The sequence below is a fragment of the Panthera pardus genome, unplaced genomic scaffold (genome assembly GCF_024362965.1).
Source record: "Panthera pardus isolate Hobbes unplaced genomic scaffold, ASM2436296v1 HiC_scaffold_5, whole genome shotgun sequence".
NCBI lineage: Eukaryota > Metazoa > Chordata > Mammalia > Carnivora > Felidae > Panthera > Panthera pardus.
The window spans coordinates 8,477,016-8,501,367 of NW_026526980.1; the positions used below are offsets into that span (position 1 = coordinate 8,477,016).

At 42.9% G+C, this 24,352-nt stretch overlaps 1 protein-coding gene across 4 annotated transcripts; it reads right to left on the reverse strand.

Annotated features, from left to right (window-relative positions):
- Window positions 1-1,359: 1,359 nt before the first annotated feature.
- On the reverse strand, window positions 1,360-20,268 carry CEP20 (centrosomal protein 20). 4 transcript variants are annotated; one of them, XM_019468687.2, is made up of 6 exons: window positions 20,184-20,268; window positions 16,338-16,535; window positions 14,567-14,651; window positions 7,747-7,883; window positions 2,742-2,764; window positions 1,360-1,741 (listed from the first exon to the last, which is right to left on the reverse strand). In XM_019468687.2, the coding sequence occupies exons 1-6, from the start codon at window positions 20,209-20,211 to the stop codon at window positions 1,730-1,732; spliced, it is 483 nt and encodes a 160-aa protein (XP_019324232.1). In that variant the 5' UTR covers window positions 20,212-20,268; the 3' UTR covers window positions 1,360-1,729. The 4 variants fall into 4 exon arrangements, with proteins under 4 accessions (XP_019324232.1, XP_019324231.1, XP_053750363.1 ...); XM_019468686.2 differs by having other exon boundaries at window positions 2,654-2,764; XM_053894388.1 differs by lacking the exon at window positions 1,360-1,741 and having other exon boundaries at window positions 2,507-2,764.
- Window positions 20,269-24,352: the final 4,084 nt, after the last annotated feature.

Here is a 24,352-nt window from a genome sequence, read left to right on the forward strand (position 1 = left end):
GAGGATTGTCCTAAATGCCTTTAAAGGCATATTCTCACAAATGTTAATCCTTCGTGTACACTTGGCTTTAGGTTAAAAGAACACATCAAATTTTATATAATCATACAGGCATGCGAGTCATACACAAATGCATTCTTGCACATAATTATAAAGCTATTAGTTTACTCTATGCAAACATATACGCTAAGCTAAATTTATCATCTTCAAACGCCACCTCTGTTCCTGCTGTTTTTTAACTGCCCCAGTTTTAGATTTCCACTTTTCCTAAATCCCTCTTCAGCCCCAATTCCCATCCTATTTTTGTGTAAATCCAAGTCTTCCCCTAAAACTTCTCTGTATTTCTGGAAGAGAACTTCTCCTAACAACCCATGAAAACCACCAGCAGTGATGCAGATTTAGTTTTTTGAGTTAGAGGACAAGAGCTTGATGGGTCCTCTGTATTCAGATCTTTTTTTTTTTTTTTTTTTTTTGCTATCTCTGCCCATGCACCTTCTTCAACTACTGGCTTATAAATTAATTGACACAGTTCAAATATCCTGAGTATAAACATTTCTGGAGTACATTTTTCTCAACCTAAGGTCCTCTGTGGAAATCATAAAAATCTTAGTTTTTTGAAAATAGGCGGTTTTCCCTTTTTCCAAATATAAAAAAAGAGTGCTGCATATGCTCTTCCGAAGCCCTAAATGGCCACGTCCCCGGTTACAACACCGTCCCCGCCAGCCCCCGGGGTGAAGAGTAAGTGTGGCAGGTGAGGTGGCTGATGGCAAGGGCACACGCGGGGCACAGCTCCCTCCCTTCACCCTCCACCCTCCACCCAGGCTGCCGGGGCACGGGGGGGGGGGGGGGGGGGGGGGGGGGGTGGGGGGGGGGGGGTGGGGGGGGGGTGGGGGGGTGGGTGGGAGGGGAGGGGGCCTGGGGAGCCGCCTCCCACCGTTCTTCCCGTCCTGGCGTCCACCTGTTGATGACCGAACAGGCACAGGAACAGCTTTTGCACAAAGACGAGTTGCTCCAGTGTTTTTTATTAAATGATACATCAAAAGTATAAAAGTGGCCTGGGTGCAAATGACAGGACAATGCATACAAAAGCACTATCGACTACATGCGACAATTATGTTCAGCTTCTATCGTGATGACTTTGTATCAGTATCCAAAATGATAAAGTCCAGGATTTTTTCTTAATCTAGTCCTGCATGATTGTAATTCCTGAGGTAAACTTAGCGTCCGTTGCCAACATCCTTGCAGGTAAACCAAGTCTTCTGAGAAGAATTCAGATGTTCATATCCCCACACCCAATACAACGGAATTCGTGACTGTTACCATAGATTACAGATTTAATTTTAAAAATGGAAATGAGATGTAAGTAATTCTAGCTCGTCAACAGGGCCTCGCAAAATCCTCTCACTTGTCAAGTATGTCTTGAGGGGATAACAACTTTTGGCACTCAGATAAAAATTCTCGGTTAAGGTGTAAGGACTGAACGCTGACCACCGCACAGAAAGTCCAAAGTTTCAGTAATTTCCACAGGCAGCACAGAGTCCGCACCCTGAAGAGGACGCCAATTTTTCCAGCTCCAGCCATGATCACTTTCCCTGTGGAAAATGTTCAAGCTAAACGCGGTCAGTAAACGGGAGCCCGCGCAGTTCACGCCCAGAACACGCTTTGCGACTTCCGGCCGACCGGGCGCTATTGTAACAGGTGTTGTCAGGGATATCGGTCTGGAGACTCCACGTTATAAAAATGTCTGAATAAATATCAAAATAGCATTTTAGAGATCGCACACTAAGAGCTCTCACCGGTTTTTTTTTTTTTTTATCCCAAGAACGAAAAACTGGCATTTAATGAGAATTCCGGAGCCCGAGTAGGTAGTGGCGGCCCCTGGCGTAGCTCGCCTTGTAAGTGCACAGCTGAAGGCCACACGGAGGTTACACAATGCCATCTTTTAAAAAGTGCCTTCTGGTATTTCTCCTAAAGCCTGTCTCTTCATGCTTACTCCACATTCTTTATATAATGAAATAAACTCTTTGTTTTACTTACAGCAAAATTAAAAGAATTATTTCCCCCTCTTCCTTTTAATTAAATCTTCCAATAGAAGCCAAAATGGTCCAAGGAAAGAAAAAGTACATTGTTACCTAGTTTAAAAGTTCAAATTTAGATAGTAATTCAGATATCTAAACCTAATTATAAATGGTTATCTGAAAAACCACTAATCATAAGGAAAAAAACAAAGTTTATAGAAAATAGTTTTTTCTGGCTTTAGTGTTCTTTTAAATGTTTTCTCAGAACATGAATGGATTTTTCTACAAATCCACCTAATTCCAGCCCGAAGGAAATTTAATTAATGTAACCTTGTTAAAGAGCAGAGCATATGGCTATAAAGGCCTGGACTTTTTTTTTTAAGAACATACAGGTACTAATAAAATCCCTTTAGCTCTTACAAATTTAAAAAACTTTATCATACCTTCTGAAAACAGTATTTTTTTTCTCTTTCAAGTCAAATCCAAGAAGCTGGAAGCTATAAGTTAGTTTTTATTCACAAATGTAGTAAAACAGGAGGGGCTAAATGTTCTGCAGAAACTCGAATTTCTACACAGTACAAACATTAGTGATGTATTTTGGTAATGTTGGCAGAATAAATATGGTACTGAATACACACAATTTTAAGACAAAAGACGCCCCAGATGGAAATGTCATCTCTTTACTGCTTGAGAAACAAGAGGATCTTCAATATTATTAATACTCCCCTTCTCCTTTCTTAGGTGGTCATCTGAAATTAACAGAAACAAATGTCAGTACTTATCCCAAGTCAAAATAAGCAGTGTGCAGACATATCTACGTGTATTTTTGAATGCTGTATCTTGAATACTATAGGAGTTCTTTTTTTGAAAGAGATTTCAAATGTTTATTTTTGAGATACAAAGACAGAAAGAAGGAGGCAGGGAGGGGGAGAGGGAGAGAGAGAGAGAGAGAGAGGGAGACACAGAATCCAAAAGAGGCTCCAGGCTCCGAACTGTCAGCACGGAGCCCGACAGTGGGCTTGAACTCGTGAATCACGAGATCATGACCGGAGCTTAAGTCGGACGCTTAACTGACTGAGCCACCCAGGCACCCCTGATATTGTAGGAGTTCTTCAGGTGACTTGGGACAAACAAAGGAACTCACCATTTTTAAACCATTATTGAGGAGATCGGAAATGTTTAGTACTAAAGACTCACTCTCAAGGGTGGAACAGAGAGCATCCTGGAGTAAACCCATGGGTAAGTAGTAGTTGTAAACTTCTCTTACACGATACGTAAGGAATGGAATTTGCAAGGACAGTGTTCAATGAGCATTTTGAAGGATGACTAAGTTCTTCAACTAAGAAGAACTTTGAAACTAAGTTCTACCTTTGAAACTAAGAACTAAGAAACTTTTCTTCAAACAGAAATGCCTCTCGGCAGCACCCTCTTGTGGCCAGAAAAAAAAACTAGCAGTTTACATCTTCCTACCCAAATCAGAAAAGTATCACAGAAATTGTAGAAAATCTTCAGTCAAAAACACAACAGTAAAGCTCCAGGAAGAGTTCAGAAACGCCCAAGGCCCCAGTGACCACCCCCTGTGCTCTGGCAATAGAAGGGGCCCTGGTCACTTCTGCGGAATTTCTTTTGTCATGGAGGCAAAGGGGTAGAGGGCAGAAGTGTTCTAGATTAAAAGAATCAAATGCAACAAAAATGCAATGCAAAGACTAAATTCTGAGAATTGTGAAGAACTGAAAATATTCCCCAGACACTTTTTACAATGGAAAAACCCATTTTTATGACAACTAGATGACAAGAGGAAAAGAATACAAATCTAGGCAGTTGTTAGAAATATGCAATTTTAGCACCACAAGCACATACTGGATTTTCTTTTCTTGATGCTTATTTTAATTTTTTTTTAATGTTTATTTATTTTTGTGTGAGAGAGCGAGACAGAGACAGAGCACGAGCAGGGAAGGGGCAGAGAGAGGGGGAGACAAAGAATCTGGAGCAGGCTCTGAAACAGGCTCCTGGCTGTGAGCTGTCAGCACGGAGCCCAATGTGGGGCTCGAACCCACAAACCAGGAGATCGTGACCTGAGCCGAAATCAAGAGTCTGACACTTAACCGAAGGAGCCACCCAGGTGCTCCTGGATTTTCTAATTCTAAAGACAATTTGCTTCTACACCCATTCCCACTAGTCCACCACAGCTGATCACCCTCATAAAAAATGGGAGACTACTGGTCTGGATCACAGATGACCACCTCCCTCATTTTTAGGCAGCTTTGCTGGACAGAACAAAATTGAGGCCACAACCATTTCAGGTTTTCTAGAAAAGCACTGTAAAGAAATGAAGTTGTTATGCATGTACCTTACAGATGTGCAATCAAGCTCCGTTAATGATTTTCTCTGCTATGAGATATCTGGTTTTTTATTTATACCAAAAACTACTTTGCTTCCATATTTCAAGCACTAATACCAGCACCACTAATGAACTGGTTACCATTCCAAAGGTGAGAGTGTCTACATAAACCCTCTTTTTTTCAGCACTCTGAAAGCTCTGATAAAGGAAGTGCTTCCATGCTGGAATGCTTTAGGCTTGTGTTCAAATAAAAGAGAATTTCATTTTAAGTGTTTTATGTCAGTCGGATGAGCTTCTGTAGAGATCAGGTATTGTAATCCGAAGAATAATTATTTTCATGTCTCCATAACCTTGTCAGTGTTGTCAAATCAAACACATTTCCATCAAACAGTAAGCTAGAATCCAGAAAGTAAACAGAATACTCGAGTGTGCGACTGGGACACAATGCAATTTTGGGCTGATAATTCCTCACAAATCATTGCACAGGGGCACCTGGGCGGCTCAGTCGGTTAAGTGTCCGACTTTGGCTCAGGTCATGATCTCGCAGTCTGTGAGTTCGAGCCCCGCGTAGGGTTCTGTGCTGACGGCTCAGAGCCTGGAGCCTGTTTCAAATTCTGTGTCTCCCTCTCTCTCTGCCCCTCCCCCACTCACGCTCTGCCTCTCTCTCTCTCTCTCTCTCTCTCTAAAATAAACATTAAAAAAAATTTGTTTTTAATCATTCCACAAAGAGTTCATTGTTATCAAGAAAATTTTTGACAGTCAAGAAAAATAACTTGCAAAATCACGGTTCTTCTTTAGTTCAGCTGCCATCCTCCTTTCTGAGCTTTCCACAGAGTTTACTCACTCTAAGCGGAGGCTCTGAAGGCCCCAAAGTAACTAATGCACTCTCCTCCCTCTCCCTCTTTGGCTCGCCCGCGCTCGCTCGCTCTCTCCCTCCCTCTCTCCCTCCCTCTCTCTTCCACTCCGCAGCCCTCCCACCTCCCAGGTGTGAAGCCACAACTTGCTACTCTGTGACCCACATCTCAAAACAACAGAACTCAGTTAAGAAATACCCTGTTCCTTGTAACTTTGTTGTTAGCCATTAGCCATGAATGAGATCGATTAGAAAAAGCTTTCAAGCGGGGCCACCACATGGATGGAGCTAGAAAGGATTATGCTAAGCGAAGTCAGTCAGTCAGAAGAATAAATACTATATGATTTCACTCCTATGTGGAATTTAAGAAACAAAACACACAAGCAGAGGGGGGAGAAAAGAGGGGCAACCCAAGAAAGAGACTCTTAACTAGAGAGAGCACACCGACGGTCGCCAGAGGGGAGGCGGCTGGGGGTGGGGGAAAGAGGTGATGGGGACGAAGGAGGGCACCCGCGATGAGCACCAGGTGTTGTAGGCAAGTGCTGAATTACTACGTACAACTGAAGAAAATAAAAATGAAAAGCTTGCAAGCCAGAAACGTGCTCTCTCCAGAGATTATTTTCCCTCTTGGGAATGAAGATACCCGCGTCGCGGGTCTGCCGCGTGAGCGAGTGTTCACGTGTATAACATCCCCCGGTGGCGATCACGCGGAGAAAGTGCGATTATCGTACACTCTCGGTAGGCACGTCACCTGGTAAAGCCGCTCTGGAGGGGAATCAGACAGTATCCACTACATTTTTTAGTACGTATATGCTCCGAACCAGCAACTGGACTTCTGGGCATCCGCACAAGACAAACACGTGTGTGGGCAGGAAGTAATTCTATACCGCTACATGGTAGAAGCCAAAAATTAAAAACATGACAGCACATCGGTAACGAACGATTAGCAAAGCCACGCGATACTACACGAAGTTAAGAACGAGGTAGGAGGGGATGTCCGCGTGCTGACAGGACAAGTGAAGAAAAGCCAACTGCAGGAGGACACGCACAGGAGCAGAATACATAAATACACAGGAAACGGATCCCGAGGGAGACCTGCCGACCTGCTAACGGGGGCCTTCCCTCCGTGGAAGGGAGGGAAAGTGGGGAGTCGGGCCGAGACAAGACGGAAGAGATGAAAGGGAAGTTTACACTGTATTATCTGGACGTTTCGACATTTACTCACGTAATTGTTTTAAGTACTTGCCGGCCAGTAGGCACTCACGACAGTTCCTCACAAACCCCGAAAAGTGTACAAGAAGGGCACGGAGGGATGCCGACTCGGCTAAAAATGTTCAGCTGCAGGCTTCAGAGGAGTCACCTAACTTCTCAGGGTCGGTTTGCTCAAGAGTAAAGTAAGGAGGTGGGATGATTTCCTGTTCAACGGTCTATCAGCTCAGCATTCTAAGATAATGGATAACTCGTAGTGAAATCGGAAATCACCTCCTCAAGAGGTTGCCTTGCCTCACAAATACTTCACTTTCAGATCCGAGGAGACACAGCAAGCATTTGGCATGATCAATACTGCTCACAGCAGCTTATGAAAACTACCAAGGGCGATCTGTATTTCAGAGGTTTCTACACGTTTCTTTCCACATTCCAGGGCTATAGCTGTTCTGTTAATCTGCTGCCTGAGCCCCACCTACGACCGGCCTTAGAAAGAGGTCACCTCGACCGAAGCTGGAAAGGAGGAGCTAATAAACCACTCAGTTCAGATTAGCAAAATGACAGCCTATTGCTGATGTGAACACAACAACAGAAAGCTCATTGGAAGAGGGAGCATTCTGAAAGAAACCGAGGCTATCCTCCGAAGAATTCGTTATTTATAGGTAGCTGCCAGTCTTCCACAAACAGTATTCTAAAAATGCAAAGTGGGGGAGGGGGCGCCTGGGTGGTTCAGTCAGTCTGACTGGGCTCAGGTCATGACCTCGCAGCTTGTGGGTTCGGGTCCCAAGGGTCCCAAGTCGGGCTGTGTGCTGACAGCTCAGAGCCCGGAGCCTGTTTCGGATTCTGTGTCTCCCTCTCTCTCCGCCCCTCCCCCACTCATGCTGTCTGTCTGTCTCTCAAAAATAAATAAACATTAAAAAAAATTTTTTAAATAAAAATGCAAAGGGTACAGAAACATGTGGCTTCTCTATCTGTAAGCAGAGATCTTTCCTCACTTTTGGGGGGGGGGGAATAATGATTTGATAAAACGCTATTTGTTCAGTACACCAATAATCTAACCTGCTCCAAAGAGTACAAATCTATGTGAAAATCAGGTTTTTCCAAACTTCTGTATAGAAATAATATCTGAGAACTTTGTCCAGTCATTGCCCTCCAGATTCTCCTTCCAAAAAGCATTTTGTTTTTAGGATAAGTAACAAAGACCAAAACTGTATTAAGTGTAAGTAGAATTAAACTATGACTCAAAAGCTCAAGAAAAACTATTCCAGAGAGAAATATTTAAGAAAATATACATGCTGACAGCAAAATGATGAATTTCAGGAAATTCATACCCCTTTGCCTTCTTCCGCTAGGTTGTCTGCCAAGATCTGGGTTTGGAGGCTGAAGTGAAGACCCTCTCGAAAATGGATTTTGGAGGTCCTCCTTAGTTCCGTGCAAGAAATGAGCTAAAATTCCATATAAAAGAGGTCTATAGCAGGAAGAAAACCACAATCAGTTAAAATTATAGATACAGGAAAAGCTTAAAACAAACCTCTCTTTTATGTTTATGTTTGAGAGAAAGCGAGCATGCACGCACAGAGGAGGGGGGCAGAGGGAAAGAGAGAATCCCAAGCAGGCTCCACGCGCAGCACAGACCCCGACTTGGGGCTCACCTCATAACCATGAGATCACAACCTGAGCTGAACTCAAGGTTGGGCGCTCAACCGAGCCATCCAGGCGCCCCCAAAACTCTACTCTAAGGCAGCCTCTGCCACCTGAATGGCCAGGTAATTCTCTATACTTAAAGAAGATGCAGGGTTACTATCCAAATCACAAACTATTCATGCTTTTTTAAATTTAAGAGTACCATTTGGGGTACCTGGGCGGCTCAGTCAGTTACGTGTCTGACTTCGGCTCAGGTCATGATCTCACGGTTTGTGAGTTCGATCCCCACATCGGGCTCTGTGCTGACAGCTCAGAGCCTGGAGTCTGCTTCGGATTCTGTGTCTCCCCCCCTCTCTCCCCCTCCCATGCTCATACTCTCTCTCTGTGTCTTAATAATAAACATTTTAAAAAATATTTAAATTTAAGAGTACCATTTAACTCGAAAGACAATTTAAAAATCCAGAGAACCCACGTTACCAACTTAAACATCAACTAAACTGAAATACAAAATCAAACAATACACAGGAATTCAGCTTTTCAACTTTAAAGTCCAGTGTAAGACTTCCCAGTACCTAGCACTGTCTGAATACAACAAGTATTCAGGAAACGCTGGATGAATAAATCCTTGTCAAATTAGGTCATATGTCTCAAGAGCCAGGCTGCCTGGGTTCAAATCCTGGATTTACCACTTGACCTCAACAAGATTCTTAATGTCCCCAGCCTCTTAAATGTTTTTTCCTCTATAAATGAGGATAAGTGTAGTCCTTACCTCCTAGGGTTATTGTGGACTAAATGAGTTCATAAATGTCAAGCGTTTAAAACCATGCCTGGCACATATTAAATGGCATATAAATATTAGCTGTTCAGGAGTCAGGTAAGAACTAATATTTAATAAGCTATTTTTAGGGCAGGCAGTTTAAAGAAAAAGTGATTTTTACAGTTTCCAAATCTCTCTCCATTCTGTCTTCGCCCTGTAGATGTCATAATCATCATCCCCAATTTATACGTGAGAAAACCAAGGCTCAGGGAAGATATGCTGGAGATTTCTTAAATTTTTTGTAATGTTTTTATTTATTTTTGAGACAGAAAGAGACAGAGCATGAGCAGGGGATGGGCAGAGAGAAAGGGAGACACAGAATCCAATGCAGGCTCCAGGCTCTGAGCTGTCAGCACAGAGCCTGACACAGGGCTCGAACCCACAGACTGTGAGATCATGACCTGGGCCGAAATCGGACGCTTAATGGACTGAGCCACCCAGGCGCCCCTGGAGATTCCTTAGATAGTAAGTAAACAAACTTTCCAGTTGAATCCCAAGTCCCATACTCTTTGCATTACAATATACTGCTCAGAGATGTACACGAGCAGCCCTGCACAAACGGAAGCTATGTGGCTGACGATGGGAGAGACAGAAGCACACCAGAAATGTTTCCAATCTCATCACTGAAAATACAACTTAACTGAGTTTTTGGGGACAACTATTTATTAGCTGGTGTGATAGCTTAAAGTATGACATTCCTTTCCCTCCAAAAGGTAGGGCCTAACTGCCTTCTCCTGGAGTGTGGGCTCAAGTCACTTCTTTGAACCAAAAAACATATTAAATGAGAGTGCTGTGCAACTTCCAAGACTGGGTCACAAACCACCGTGCCCCTCGGCTTCCTCCTTGCCTTCTCTGCTGGGTCACCACGTCATAAGGACATTCAAGCTGTCCTAGGGAATGGTACACATGGAAGGAATGGAGTCTCGTGCAAGCAGCCATGTGAGTGAGCCACATAGAAGGGGATCCTCCAGCCCCAGCCATGTCTTCAAATGACGACGTCCCTGGCTACCCTTTAAGTGGATCTCCTGAGAAATGCCCCACTAGCCCCACCCAGAGATTTCTGACCACAGATAATAAATGTTTGTTGTTACAAGCCACCAAATCCTGGCGCAGTCTGTTACGCAGCAATAAGTAACTCCTTGCATGCCAACTGTTTCATAACACAAGGAAAGGAGGAAAGTAAGTTTCTCCATTTAAGATGCCTCAACTCTTATGAAAGGAATAAATCTTACAATCCAGGAACATAAAATAGGTCTTTTCGTTTATTTTACTTTTTTTTTTTTTTTTAACATTTATTTATTTTTGAGACAGAGAGAGACAGAGCATGAACGGGAGAGGGTCTGAGAGACAGGGAGACACAGAATCTGAAACAGGCTCCAAGCTCTGAGCTGTCAGCACAGAGCCCGACGTGGGGCTCGAACTCACGGACCGTGAGATCATGACCTGAGCTGAAGTTGGACGCTTAACCGACCGAGCCACCCAGGCACTCCTCTTTTCGTTTATTTTAAACCAATGTGTCCCAAAGAGCTAATTGGTTCAAGAAGATTTTTAAATGTAAACAATCTTGTTCTTAACATCAATAAAGTTTTTAAGATTTAAAATTTTAAGATTCAGATATTTTTAAATGTTATTAGAAAACAAAAAACTAGTATATTTAATCCACAAATTCATGGATACTAAGATTTTTTAAAAAATAAAAGTTAAGGGGCGCCTGGGTGGCTCAGTCAGTTGAGCGACCGACTTCGGCTCAGGTCATGATCTCACGGCTCGTGAGTTAGAGCCCCACGTCGGGCTCTGTGCTGACAGCTCGGAGCCTGGAGCCTGCTTCGGATTCTGCACCTCCCTCTCTCTGCCCCAACCCACTCACATTTTGTCTCTGTCTCTTTCAAAAATAAATAAACATTAAAAAAAAAATTTATAAAAAAAAAATACAAGTTAAAAAAGGAGAATATTTTTTCAGGTTCGGCCTTACAATACTTTATTTGCAATGTTAAAACACAGAAACTCTCAAAACTAGTCTTCTTCATAAATTTGGCAAACTCATTCGGTGGCATGGCTTGACCTAACATAAGGCTACTTTAGACTTTATCCTACTTTGTATGCAAATTCTTAAGTTTCTCTGAAAAATATGAATGTGTTTGTGGAAAACCACTTTACGCTCACACTGGCACATGTATCTAGTATGTGGTATACTTACCATTTTACCTTTTTTCCCCCAGCTCTACTGATGTATAACTGAGAAATAAAATTGTAAGGTATTTAAACTATGTAAGGTGATAACTTGATATTTATATATATATATATATATACACACACGGCAAAGGAATTCTCTTCAGCGAATTAAGTAACATATCCATCATCTCACACATTTACTTTTGTAAATGTGTGTGTTACTTTTGTGGGTGAGCAAATTTGAATCTTACAATCCATATTACTTTTTAAAATCTGAAACCTTCACAACAGAAGTGTTTTTAAGCAAAGCAGTAACTGTCTTTCAGAAAGCAAACTGCTGGCAGTTTGCAGTGTAAGTTGGAAAAGAAAGCGACTAGAGACAGAGAAAGCAGACGGCTTCGGAACAACACAGGGTGGGGCAGCGGGAGTGGATGGGAGATTCCGCAGAGGTAGAAGGGATGCGATGTGCAAAGTGACTGGTGGAGAAAGGAGCTGGAGCCACAAACATAAATGGACTCTGAGTTGAAGACCCAAATGGCTACATGAGGAACCTACGAGGGGGGTTTAAGGAGATGAAAACGGCAGATTTAATTTTTGGACACAGTGAGTTTGAGATGCCAGCAGAAACGTGGGCCCACAACTTAGGGCATGTGTTCGATGTAAAGTGGGGTCACAGCTCAGAGGCACCATTAAAGACTCAGGCATACTCAGAAAAGTGGGCGAGGGGACAAGATAAAAAGTTTTGTTAAGGACAAAACTTGAGTGGGTGGTCACAATTTAAAGGAAGCCTAAAAGAGCCAATGAAGAAATTGAGAACACTGTTAGGGAAAGAAAAACTTAGACAGTAAAGGTCATAAAAGACAAATGACAATACGTGTTTTAAGGGAGAAGAGTCAGTATTACAAAATGCCACAGAAACTCCAGTGAAACTGAGCTTCTCAAATTGGAAATACACAATATACAGCCACTCTTGGGGCCGGGGCCTTGGGACAAAGTACAGGGTAAAGGTGGAGTATGATCCTAGAACATTCATTGTGCAAAGACTTGTGGGAAAGTTCAATTTAATTGGTATGTCCTTTATAACATTTTTATGGTAGAACAATTATATCATGAAGTAGAAAGAAAAAAATTCAATAAAGTTTTCGAAAGAGAAAACATAAGATTTCAAAGAAATTTCTTGTTAATGGAAAGGCTGCTTTGAGCCATGTCCCCTGGCCTCCTACGTACGTTTTTGTTTTTGTTGTTTTTTTTTTTTTTTTTGCCATTCAGGGATTCTCTGGGAAAAGTTTAAGCAACTCTGAAGTAAGAAAAGAACCAAGAAACTACTCAAAAGTGGTCACCCTTCCTTTCAAGGGCAGAGTTTCAGTATAAATGGTGATAGAATTTAACATGCAGAGAGGGCAAAAGAGGGGACAGTAACAAAATGAAAACAGAGGGTTGGTTTTCACTAAGTTCAATGGTCAAAACAAGTTGATTGGGTTTTGGGGGGATCTGAATATATTCCTAAATTGAAGTGAAGGAAATAATCGGGAGGAAGAGTTCAGCGTGAGTAAGGAAACAAGTGATAAAAGAGAGTCTCAGATGGGAAATAAAAGTGGGGGGGTGGGGTATGCACCAAGAAACCAAGAAACGTGACCCTTAGCAGGACTGTTGCTCAGTCCTCTGAAACCACAGGAATTTTAGCTCCAGGGAGCAGACGCCTTATCTTGTTTATTGCTATACACCTTGGATTTGGTGCAGTGTTAGACACACTCGAGCCAAATAAATACCTGCTGAATTAAAACGAAATAAAACCACCACTATGTGATTATGACTCCAATACAACACTATCTAAAAATTTATTTTTAAGTTTTTATTTTAAATTTTTTTTTTAACGTTTTTATTTATTTTTGAGACAGAGAGAGACAGAGCATGAATGGGGGAGGGTCAGAGAGAGGGAGACACAGAATCCGAAACAGGCTCCAGGCTCTGAGCTGTCAGCACAGGGGCCCGATGCGGGGCTCGAACTCACGAACCGCGAGATCGTGACCTGAGCCGAAGTCGGCGCTCAACCGACTGAGCCACCCAGGAGCCCCAAGTTTTTATTTTAAAAAAAGTTATTAAAAAAAGTTCTTGGCACAAAAATAGACACTCAGATCAATGGAAGAGAATAGAGAACCCAGAAATGGACCCACAAATATATGGGCAACTAACCTTTGACAAAGCAGGAAAGAATATCCAGTGAAATAAAGACAGTCTCTTCAGCAGGTGGTGCTGGGAAAACTGGACAGCAACACGCAGAAGAATGAACCTGGACAACTTTCTTACACCAGACACAAAAATAAACTCAAAATGGATGAAAGACCTCAATGTAAGACAGGAAGCCATCAAAATCCTCGAGGAGAAAGCAGGCAAAAACTTCTCTGACCCTGGCCACAGCAACTTCTTACTCAACACGTCTCTGGGAGCAGGGAAACCAAAGCAAAATGAACTATTGAGACCTCATCAAAATAAAAAGCTTCTGTACAGCGAAGGAAACAATCAGCAAAACTAAAAGGCAACTGATGGAATGGGAGAAGATATTTGCAAACGACATATCAGATAAAGGGTTAGTATCCAAAATCCATACAGAACTTATCAAACTCAATACCCAAAAAATAAATAATCCACTGAAGAAATTGGCACAATGAATAGACACTTCTCCAAAGAAGACATCCAGATGCCCAACCAACACATGAAAAAATGCTCCACATCACTCATCATCCGGGAAATATAAATCAACACCACACTGAGATACCACCTTACACCTCTCAGAAAGGCTGACATCAACAACTCAGGCAACAACAGATGTTGATAAGGATGCAGAGAAAGGAGGATCTCTTTTGTACTGCTGGTGGGAATGCAAACTGGTGCAGCCACCCTGGAAAGCAGTGTGGAGGTTCTTTGAAAAATTAAAAAGAGAACTACCCTACGACCCAGCAATGGCACTACTAGGTATTTACCCAAGGGACACAGGTGTGCTGTTTCAAAGGGACACATGCACCCCCATGTTTATAGCAGCACTATCAACAATAGCCAAAGTATGGAAAGAGCCCAAATGTCCACTGACGGATGAATGGATAAAGAAGATGTGGTATATAATATATACAATGGAGTATTACTCGGCGATCAAAAAGAATGAAATCTTGCCATGTGCAACTACGTGGAAGGAATTGGAGGGTATTATGCCAAGCGAAATTAGTCACAGAAGGACAAATATATGACTTCACTCATACGAGGACTTTCAGATACAAAACAGATGAACATAAGGGAAGGGAAGCAAAAATAATATCAAAACAGGGAGGGGGACAAAACAGAAGAGACTGTGAAATATAGAGAACAAACTGAGGGTTGCTGGAGGGGCTGTGGGAGGGGGGATGGGCTCAGTGGGCAAGGGACTTAAGGAATCTACTCCTGAAATCATTGTTGCATCATGTGTTAACTAACTTGAATGTAAATTATAAAAAAATAAATAAATTATAGAAAAAAAATGTTCTTACATTGTGTTATCCTTTGATTCTTCAAATGCATTTAGTTCCCGAATGAGAAACTGTCTGTCCAATGGTACTACAGGCTGACCAGATTCTGGAGGAAAAATCAGGTGTCTTTATTCGTCTAAAAAGCACATATGATTTTGATAAGAACCACTCACCAGGTATACAGACTTTTCAGATTTTCAGTAGGCGAGGCAAAATGGCACAGCCACTTTGGAAACGGGTTGAGCCATTCCTTACAAAGGTGAGCATGTACTTACCACACACAACCTTGCAATCCCACTCTTAGCTCTTTACTCAAGAGGAACGAAAGCTTACTTTCACACAGAAACTTGTGTGTGAATGTTTATGGCAGCTTGATGATTGCCAAAAACTACAAACCACTGGCGATAATGGATAAAATGGGCACAGCCATACAAATGAGTGCTATTCAGGGGGAAAAAAACCCAACACAGCTGAATCTCAAATGCATTATGCTAAGTGAAAGGAAGCGGACTCAAAAGGCTACTTCCTGAATGGGTTCATTTCTATAACATTCTGGAAAAGGCAAATGACAGGTACAGAAAACAACAGATCAGTGGTTGCTAGGGGTGGGGGTAGACAAAGAAGTTGACCACAACAGGGCAGAGAATTTTTTGAGGTGATGAAAATACTCTACATCGAGACTGTAACTGAGGTGGTAGTTACAAAACTATGCATTTGGTAAAATTCATCGAAGTGTATACTAAAAAAGGTATATCGTACTGTTAACTATACCTCACTTTTTGAACAAAGCCGAGACACTTAATATGAAACTTAAAATGATGGTGACCATACTTCATTTTAGGGAAGCCCAAGTCCAAGACCGCATTCATTCTATTTTCACAATTTTCTTCTTTTCTGAGTACTAATAGTATTATGTAGCCATGTGTAACAAACTGAGGAAAGTGGACACTGATACTGAAGATCCTTAGACCACTAAAAATCCTGGTCATTATTCAGTTAAGGTATATGCTTAACATTAAATAAGACATCTAGAATATCAATAAAAGAGCTGTTAAATCAAAGTCCCAGCATCTCAGAGAACTCATTCTCTCTTCCAAAATCTACTTCATGGTTTCTTTTCTTTAATGAGAGGTGAAACAATGTTAAAGCACAGGGCAAAGCTTAAACAAGGCCATCAAATGATACAGGTGCAATCCTTCCAATCCCATTTCTCCCTCAGCCCAGAGGAAAGTCTTGACTACCGTGCATTCCTTTCAGTTTACTTTCTTCACAAATAAAGTTTAACAGATAAATGTCTCTTCAACTGTCCATCTCCTCCCCCCAAAACCAAGGTTAACCCCCAAGAGGAAAGTAAACTCCTTCCTAATCCATTTCAAATATCACGCTTTTACACACATTTGCATATATCCCTCACCTATAATGGTAGCAGTATTTTAAAGTTTTATCTCTAGTGCTTCCTATTTTTTAACAAAAACTATATACATCAAAACTGTATTTTTAAAGTATATCTATAGACAAAAGCTAGCAGCAAACAAAATGTCAACAACTGCTTATTCTCAGCATCAGGCGATTTTTCAAAGGGTGCACCTAGTGTTTATCTACTTTCCCCTACAATACAATAAGCCCCATGAGAACTTGTTCAAGCTCTGGAAAGAACCCATGAGACGTTTATGTCCCTGTCACTCAGATGACACTGTGGTAATGGAATCGGATTTCCAGCGTAAACATTTTCTGAGAATTGAGGGCAGGGAAAAGCAGATGTTGTTGCAGGTAAGTAACAATAACCTCTTACCTGATATGAGGACAGATGCTGTATACTTGTATTTGTTGAATTCCAAATACTCCCGAATTAATTCATTAATTAGAAGATTTTCATGAGACAACGGCGGTCGGGGTTCACTTTCATCATTCAGGGCATTGAAAACTTCAGCTCGGATCCTTGCTTTTAAATGCCCTAATACTCCTCTTTTCTCCAAGGTGTCCTTTAAAACTGTTAAATATAAAATATTATGTTTCAATTATAGAACAAATTTGGTCTTTTTTTTTTTTTTTAATTTTTTTTTCAACGTTTTTTATTTATTTTTGGGACAGAGAGAGACAGAGCATGAACGGGGGAGGGGCACAGAGAGAGGGAGACACAGAATCGGAAACAGGCTCCAGGCTCCGAGCCATCAGCCCAGAGCCTGACGCGGGGCTCGAACTCACGGTCCGTGAGATCGTGACCTGGCTGAAGTCGGACGCCCAACCGACTGCGCCACCCAGGCGCCCCTTGGTCTTTTTTTTTAAGTAATCTCTACATCAACATGGAGCTCGAACTCATTCAAACTCTTAAGATCAAGAGTCGCACTCCACCAACTGAGCCAGCCAGGCACCCCTCAATTCTTAGGCATACTTGGAAGAAAAATGTGTAACTAGTAAAGTGGCCTAATACCCACTGTTTCGATCTAAACAATGTGCTAAATGCAAGTTATCCAATTAGCTACCACAATTCATGTTTGTAATAAAAATATAAAGTTCTCAAGTTGCAATGATTTGCTATTTTAACATATTTAAGCAAACTCAAGTTTATCTTTCTAACATCATCACTGTCAGTAGCTATAGTCTGATATGCATCTTTAGTGAGGGAGGAAAAGGGAGCATAGAATTAGCTCACTGGGGCCTGAAATTAACCCTTACTGACTCGTATGTTTTCAAGAGTGTTTAGCACTGCAGATAGGTTCTGTATGTCACGAAAATCTCTGGTGTAGAAAGATGATTAAAGACAATGAATGCATTCCATAAAAGGAAAGAATATGTTGTCTTTTGATAAAAACCTATTCTATCCAGAACCCTTGGGGAATGGCCCATTCAGAGCAAAAAGGTATTTTGGGTTTGTTTGTTTTTTTTAAGACACAAGTTAATTTCCTAAAAAACAACAGGATTCTGAAATTATAAGCCTAGTTAGAAATCTAACACGTAGATTAGCCTAGTTAGAAATCTATCACTGCCACCTTGAGACATCGGGGATATATATGTTTAGTGTAATCTAACTTCTTGAGGAGCAAGGGTCAGATTGCTGTATCAGTTATGATAATGAGATTTACCTATAAATGTTAGTATAGATACTGACGGGCACAGGGCTGAATTGGCATCATTCCTTGCAGTGATCTGGAACCTTCTTCGTTCACATTGTCCCTCAAGGCTAAGTAACAAACCCAGACAATCAACACCTCTCACCCACAGTGCCTAGAACACAGTAAGAGCTCAAAAACTCTACCTAGGAGCATTATAATACAGGGTGTAATAAACATAGTTTAATACATACTGTGCCTTACCCAAGGCACCAAATAAGTACATCAACATAAAGAAAAACTCATAAACAGAGCCCAAAGAACTTATCCATTTGTCATAAAATTCCTTTAAAGCTTTATTATACAACAACAAAAACCTGGGTCTTAGGATTCCATTACAGAGATACAATCTAGACTCAATTTTAACCTTTCTTGCTCCTTGTTTTTAAATCATCCCTTCAACCTATTTGGCAGGTATGCAAGTACAGTTATCACCCAATCAGACTTTGTAACAGGCCCATAAAAGGAAGGTCCAGCCTTATCACAGTCCTGGGATCATAACCGAACCCGTTCTTTAACTCCATCTTTGGAAGTAGATGGGAGAGTTTTCGCTGGCCAGGATCCTGTCCCAAAGACTGTATGTGCACAAAGCACAGCCTCAAACTCAGCAGAGAAATGCAAATTAATGAAGCCGGAGTTAGGAAATCTAGGCTGGCTGTCTCATCGCCAGCTCACGCCTCAGTTGCCCTCTCCAACATGATGAGCTCCACCTCTCGGAGGCAGAACCAAGGGAGATGCAGAGCTTCAAAAAGGGACAAGGGAACCAAGGGAGATGTGAAAGCTTCAAAAACGCACAAGTCCATACGATGTACGATAACTGATTGGGAAACACACTGTCCCTGAGATTCTCTTGGACACAGAGCATATTCAGAACTGGGCAACGCAGAAAAAACATAAAGGGCTCCCTAGATCTGTGGGGGACACTCACTCCTAAACCCCAGAGTTACATCTTCTTTTGGGGTTCTGTAATATTTTGCACTTCCTTCTATTCTGTTTAAAACACGGTGCTACAACTTCAGAAAGAGGTTCTTAACTTGCCTTAATATCCCAAAATACCTTTATTTTTTTTAAGTTTTTTATTTATTTGGGGGGGGGGGGGGGGGGAGAGAACGCTGTGAGCAGGAGAGGGGCAGGGAGAGAGGATCCCAAGCAGGCTCCCCACGGTCAGCGCAGAGCCCCACGTGGGGCTCCAACTAGCAACCTCAGGATCGTGACCTGAGCCTAAATCAAGAGCCACCCAATTGAGCCACCCAGGTGCCCCCCTCCCCAAAGTATCTTTAAATCCTCTGAAGAGGGGCGCCTGGGTGGCGCAGTGGATTAAGCCTCTGACTCTTGATTTAGGCTCAGGTCACGATCTCGTGTGAGTTCGAGCCCTGCCATCGGGCTCCGTGGTGGCAGTGCAAAGCCTGCTTGGGATTCTGTCCCTCTCCCTCTCAAAATAAATAAATAAACTGAAAAAAATCTTTAAAAAAAAAAAAAAAAAGATAAATTCTCTGGAGCTGATGCGATATCACATGTGTTACGTATTCCCTGCGGGGAGTGAGATCGGATTCCCGTGAAGTCTGTTCTTGTGGATAAAGGCATGCCTTTTCCAGGACTGTTCAGCCCGGCGCCCAAACACACATTTAATGCTTCCAGCATCCTCTTCTCAAAGGGATTCAACCCCTCCCTGCCAAATCTTTAAGAATTACTGATTTGGATCCCAAGCTCCCTGAAAACTCAACTGGTTTTATAAACTGGGTAGCAGCATCACCCAGGGATTAAGACCTGGAGTTCAGGTGCGGCTGATCTAGGCTCTCGCACTGGGCCTCCCAGCTAAGGCGCTTTGCGCGAACTATTTCACCTCTCGGCACCTCTATTTCCCAGTCTATAAAATGGGCATGAGATTATGACACAGGATCTATTAGGCAATACTGGGATTAGGTAGTGCTTGACATTTGAGGCTCTGTCGCTTGTAACTATAACTACTATTATTTGTCTGGACATCCGATCACACAAAATCAACGGTGAACAAACGTTTCCAGCTTAATCGACCCGCACCTTTGTGGAACTCTGTTGAAAACTCCAGGAGAATGGCCAGGCAGCTTCCCACCGCCAGTTTTTCCCCATGGAGAGCGGGACGCACCTCACAGGTTGTTGCAAGGATTCAGTGACAACAGAGCTAACGGTCTGGGACTGTACCTAACCCCAATAATGGCTGTGGGTACTGTCATCACTCAGTCCCACATGAAGGGAGCGGCCCAAAGCTTCGGCCCGAGAGCGGTCTCACAAATGCGCCCAGAGGCCCAACGTGCAGGACTGCAGGCCCCTCGGGCACGTGAGGGTCCCGCAGCTCCTGCTCCAGCTCAAAGCCGATTCAAAACTGGCCGCCACACCAGTCGGACGCCCTGCCGACCCTGACGCCGCAGAACGAGCCCCGCGCCCCCGGAAAGCCGGACTCTGTTTCGCGCGCGCTCCTTTCGCTCCATCCTTTTCACAAGAGGAAGGCCAGACGCCTTTCACCCGGCAAACGGCCGACGCGCACTCACCAGCCTTGAGCTCGGCGACAGTCGCCATCTTTCAACCGCCGTCAGGGGCGCGCCTCGGCTGTGCGCACGCGCAGCTCCGCCCCTCTCTGCGGCATGGTCTACAGCCAATAGGTGCGCCGCTCTCGCTACACTCGGTCCCACCCCTTTCAGTTTTCTGTCTCCGGGGTTGGTTGGGTGGTGACTCTCCGGAGGGATTTCACCAATCAGCGAGCTCTCTAGGTGCTGCGGGAGGAGGGAGGAGGAGTCAGGACCAAGATCCTTTACCTTTGCGTGCCACTGGCACTTTAGTTGACTAATATTTCCAACGTGTCCCCACTGCTCGTCTCTGCAGCCTCAGGGACTAATTGTCAATGGTTACCATGTGTTGAGCCTGTGGTTCTCAAACTTGAGAGTGTCTGAGAATCACCTTGAAGACTTGTTAAAGGGCCCCACTCCTGAGGTTGCTGATTTAGTCAATCTAGGTTGAGATCCGAGAACTGCTTTTCTAACAAGTTCTCAGGTGACGGGGATGCTGCTGGCCTGGGGATCACACCTTGAGAACCCCTGTATTAAGTACTTACTAGGAGCCTGACAGTGTGCTAAATCTTACACACTTTGGCTCATTGATTTCTCTACTATTAGTCCCATTTTACAAAGGAGGCAACTGAGTCTTTGATAACTGATGAGGCTTAACCAAGATCGCCAGCAAATGGAGGTGATTGGAATCCAGACCTCTTGCTTTTCTAGGCCTGTTCTCTTAAACTGACACTTAATACTGGGTAGTACACATGAGGAGTCCAAGAGCTTTCTGTGAATAATTGATGAACGAATAAACTCTACCATCTCAGTTTTGTACCCAAAACAGTGGGAGGTTCTGTGATTCCAGTTAGGAATCCAACTCTATGCTTCCTTCCATTGCCAGGAAGGCCAACATCTGTGACTTAGATCGTAGAACAGTGCTCTTTAAACTGCTAGTCTTTACCCGTAGTAGGTTTTAAAATCTATTTATTAGTGGCCCCCGGTGAACATATTTTTAATGAAATGGAATGGAACAAACAGCAAACAAGGAAATACTGTTTTTGAAACTTTTGTTTCAGTTATGATGTGTGTCCTCATTCCTGGTGTATTTTTTTTTTAATAACGAAAAATGTACAATGTTTATTTTTGAGAGAGAGAGAGACAGAATGTGAGCAGGGGAGGGGCAGAAAGAGAGGGAGACACAGAATCGGAAGCAGGCTCCAAGCTCTGAGCTGTCAGCACAGAGCCAGATGCAGGGCTTAAACTCACAAATTATGACATCATGACCTGAGTCCAAGTCGGTCGCTCAACTGACTGAGCTACCTGACTACGCCTCTTTAATTTTTTTCTTTATAATGTTTATTTTTGAGAGACAGACAGAACATGAGAGAGGGAGATGCAGAATCCAAAGCAGGCTCCAGGCTCCGAGCTGTCAGCATAGAGCCCAACCTGGGGCTCAAACTCATGAACAGTGAGATCATGACCTGAGCCAAAGTTGGACACTTAGCTGACTGAGCCTACCCAGGTGCCCCCCTCCTTTTTTTAAGTTTATTTATCTTGAGAGAGAGAGAGAACATGTGCACATGCAAGTGGGAGAGGGGCAGAGAAGGAGAGAGAAAGAGAGGGAGAGAGAGAGAATCCCAAGGAGGCTCTGCACCGTGAGCTCAGAGCCCAATGCAGGGCTTGAACTCACAAACCACGAAATCACAATCTGAGTTGATTTGGGACGCTTAACCGACTGAGCCACCCAGGCACCCCTAATTTTGACCTTGTAGAACTCAGATCTGTTCTGTAAATTTAGAAAGGCCCTATTCATCCCACTTCCCTATTCTGTAAAACCCACAGAGCCTGAATTCCTGGCCAACATCTCAAGAGATTTATAAGGATTAACTAAATTCCATAGGTAGGAAGTTTGAGCTCCTCAGAGAAAAGCATTGCTAGATATGTTGATGAGGAACTCAGAGAGAGAGACAAACAGTAATGCAACTGATTGATTAGTAGTGGTAATCATTACAATAGTTAATATCCATTGCCACTCTCTGTGTGACAGGTACACCTCTAAAGCCTTACTTAAAGTTGTCACCAACAACCCGATGAGGTACATACTCACACAGCAATCATCTAAAGTACAATTTCAGGGCGCCTGGGTGGCTCAGTCAGTTAAGCGTCCAATTTCAGCTCAGGTCATGATCTCGGGGGTTGTGTGTTTAGACCCCGTATTGGGCTCTGTGCTGACAGCTCAGAGCCTGGAACCTGCTTAGGATTCTGTGTCTCCTACTCTCTCTGCCCCTCCCCCACTTCTTATCACTCTCTCTCTCTCTCTCTCTGTCTCTCAAAACTAAATATTAAGAAATATGTATATAAGGTAAAATTTCATTGAAAAACATGTACTGAAATTGGATACTACACTGTGTTGGAAAGGATGTGGGGAAACAGGCATCACCATTGCTCGCTGGAATGTGGGTGTATTGGCCCCACCTTCTCAGAAGGCTATTTGGCAATATCTAGTCAATCTTTCACACCCTATGACCCATCAATTCCAGTTTTAGAAATGTATCTTACACATACACTCACATCTAATTACCAACGATATGTGCATAAGAATATTCAGTGTAGCCCTGTTTATAGTAGACAAAAATCTTTATGCGTCCATCAGAATGGCTGAAATGAAAACAAGCCACGATGACAATACCAAATGCTGGTGAGGGTGCATACATTGCCGGTAGAAATCCAAAGTGGTAGAGTCACTTTGGAAATTGTTTTGGCAACTGCTTATGAAGCCAAACATACACTCACCATTCAACTCGGTAATCCACTCCTCGGTGTTTACCCAGGAGAAATAAAAACAACATCTACTCAAAAGCCAGTATGAAATAATTGCAGATTTATTTGTGATCGTCCCACCTGGAAATGACCTAATGCCTTCCAGCTGGTGAATGGATATAAATTAGCTGTAGTATATGCCTATACCATGGAATAACAAATACTCAATAATAAAAAGGAACCGGTCACTGATAGCTGCAACAACGTGGATGAATCTCAGATGCATTGTGCTTGGTGAAAGAATCAGGACTCAAAAAGCTACATCAGGTGTGATTCCACTTACATATTTTGGAAGAGACAAAGTCTCTTTGGTGTGAACTTTGGAAAAGTGTGTGGAAGGTGGTTGCCAGGGGCTGGGATGAATGAAGGGGACTGTCTATAAAGATGGAATAACATGATTTGGGGAGTCCTGGAACTGTTCTACATCTTGATTGTGACTATGTGATTGTATGCATTTATCAAAAGTCATGTATGAATTCATCAAAATTCATCCTCAGATGGTCCCCAAACTCCCCTACCCTGCACCCTCATCATGGCAGCGTGGCCTCCATACCCTGGGGCTGCGATTCTGTTCACACCGGTGCCCACACTGGATTGCTTCGCAGGACAGAAACCTTACCTATCTTGCTCATCTCTGGTGGAACAAATATTTGTAGAATGAATGAATGAAGTCCCGAAAAGCAACTCATCTCACGGATGAAACTGACATGGAGACAACTAACTGGCCAGAAGCAAGTAGACCGTGTGGCGGGAGTGGAATTATACCCCAGCTTTTCTCTACAGTGACTGACAAAATGCAACCCGTGGAGGTTACAGGTTCCGACTTCTGAACTGTGGCACATACATGGTTCTCACCCTGGAATGTTGACATGTGGAAGGTTTTAATGTAGTTTTTTTTTTTTTGTGGGGGTTGGGGAAGGCAGTGGATATTAATGTCAGTCCTTTGGAGGAAGTAAAAAGGATCCGCCAGGTAAAATGAGAATGCCACCTTTTGAACCTTTTGAAAGGCTTTTTTTTTTTTTCAGAGGGATGAGAAATACATTTATTCAATGCCTTGTTTACCAAAAGGATTAGGGATTAAGGAATTCTTGAGTAACTCTTGGCTGAAATGTGTTTTATCAGAGGAACCCAGCTGGACAAAGTTGAGTTTAAACGAGTCGAGTGTCTTATCGAGATTTAGTTATGCCCTCCTGGTAGGCATGACTTTTCTTAGGATGTGCAGCAAGAGGCAGTAGAGAGTAGGAAGGGGGGGGGGGAATCTGTAGATGGAATTTTACAAATTGGAGACAACTACGTTATAGAAACAGTGTCTCCTTGTCAGACAAGTCGAGGCAGCTTTTGAAAATATG

Coding starts and splice junctions, on each gene's coding strand:
- CEP20 (XM_019468686.2), bottom strand. CDS start 20,211: ATGGCGACTGTCGCCGAGCTCAAGGCTG. Junction 14,652..16,337: donor AGCATCTGTCCTCATATCAG/GTAAGAGGTTAT, acceptor TTTTTCCTCCAG/AATCTGGTCAGCCTGTAGTA. Junction 7,884..14,566: donor GAATCAAAGGATAACACAAT/GTAAGAACATTT, acceptor TTCCTGCTATAG/ACCTCTTTTATATGGAATTT.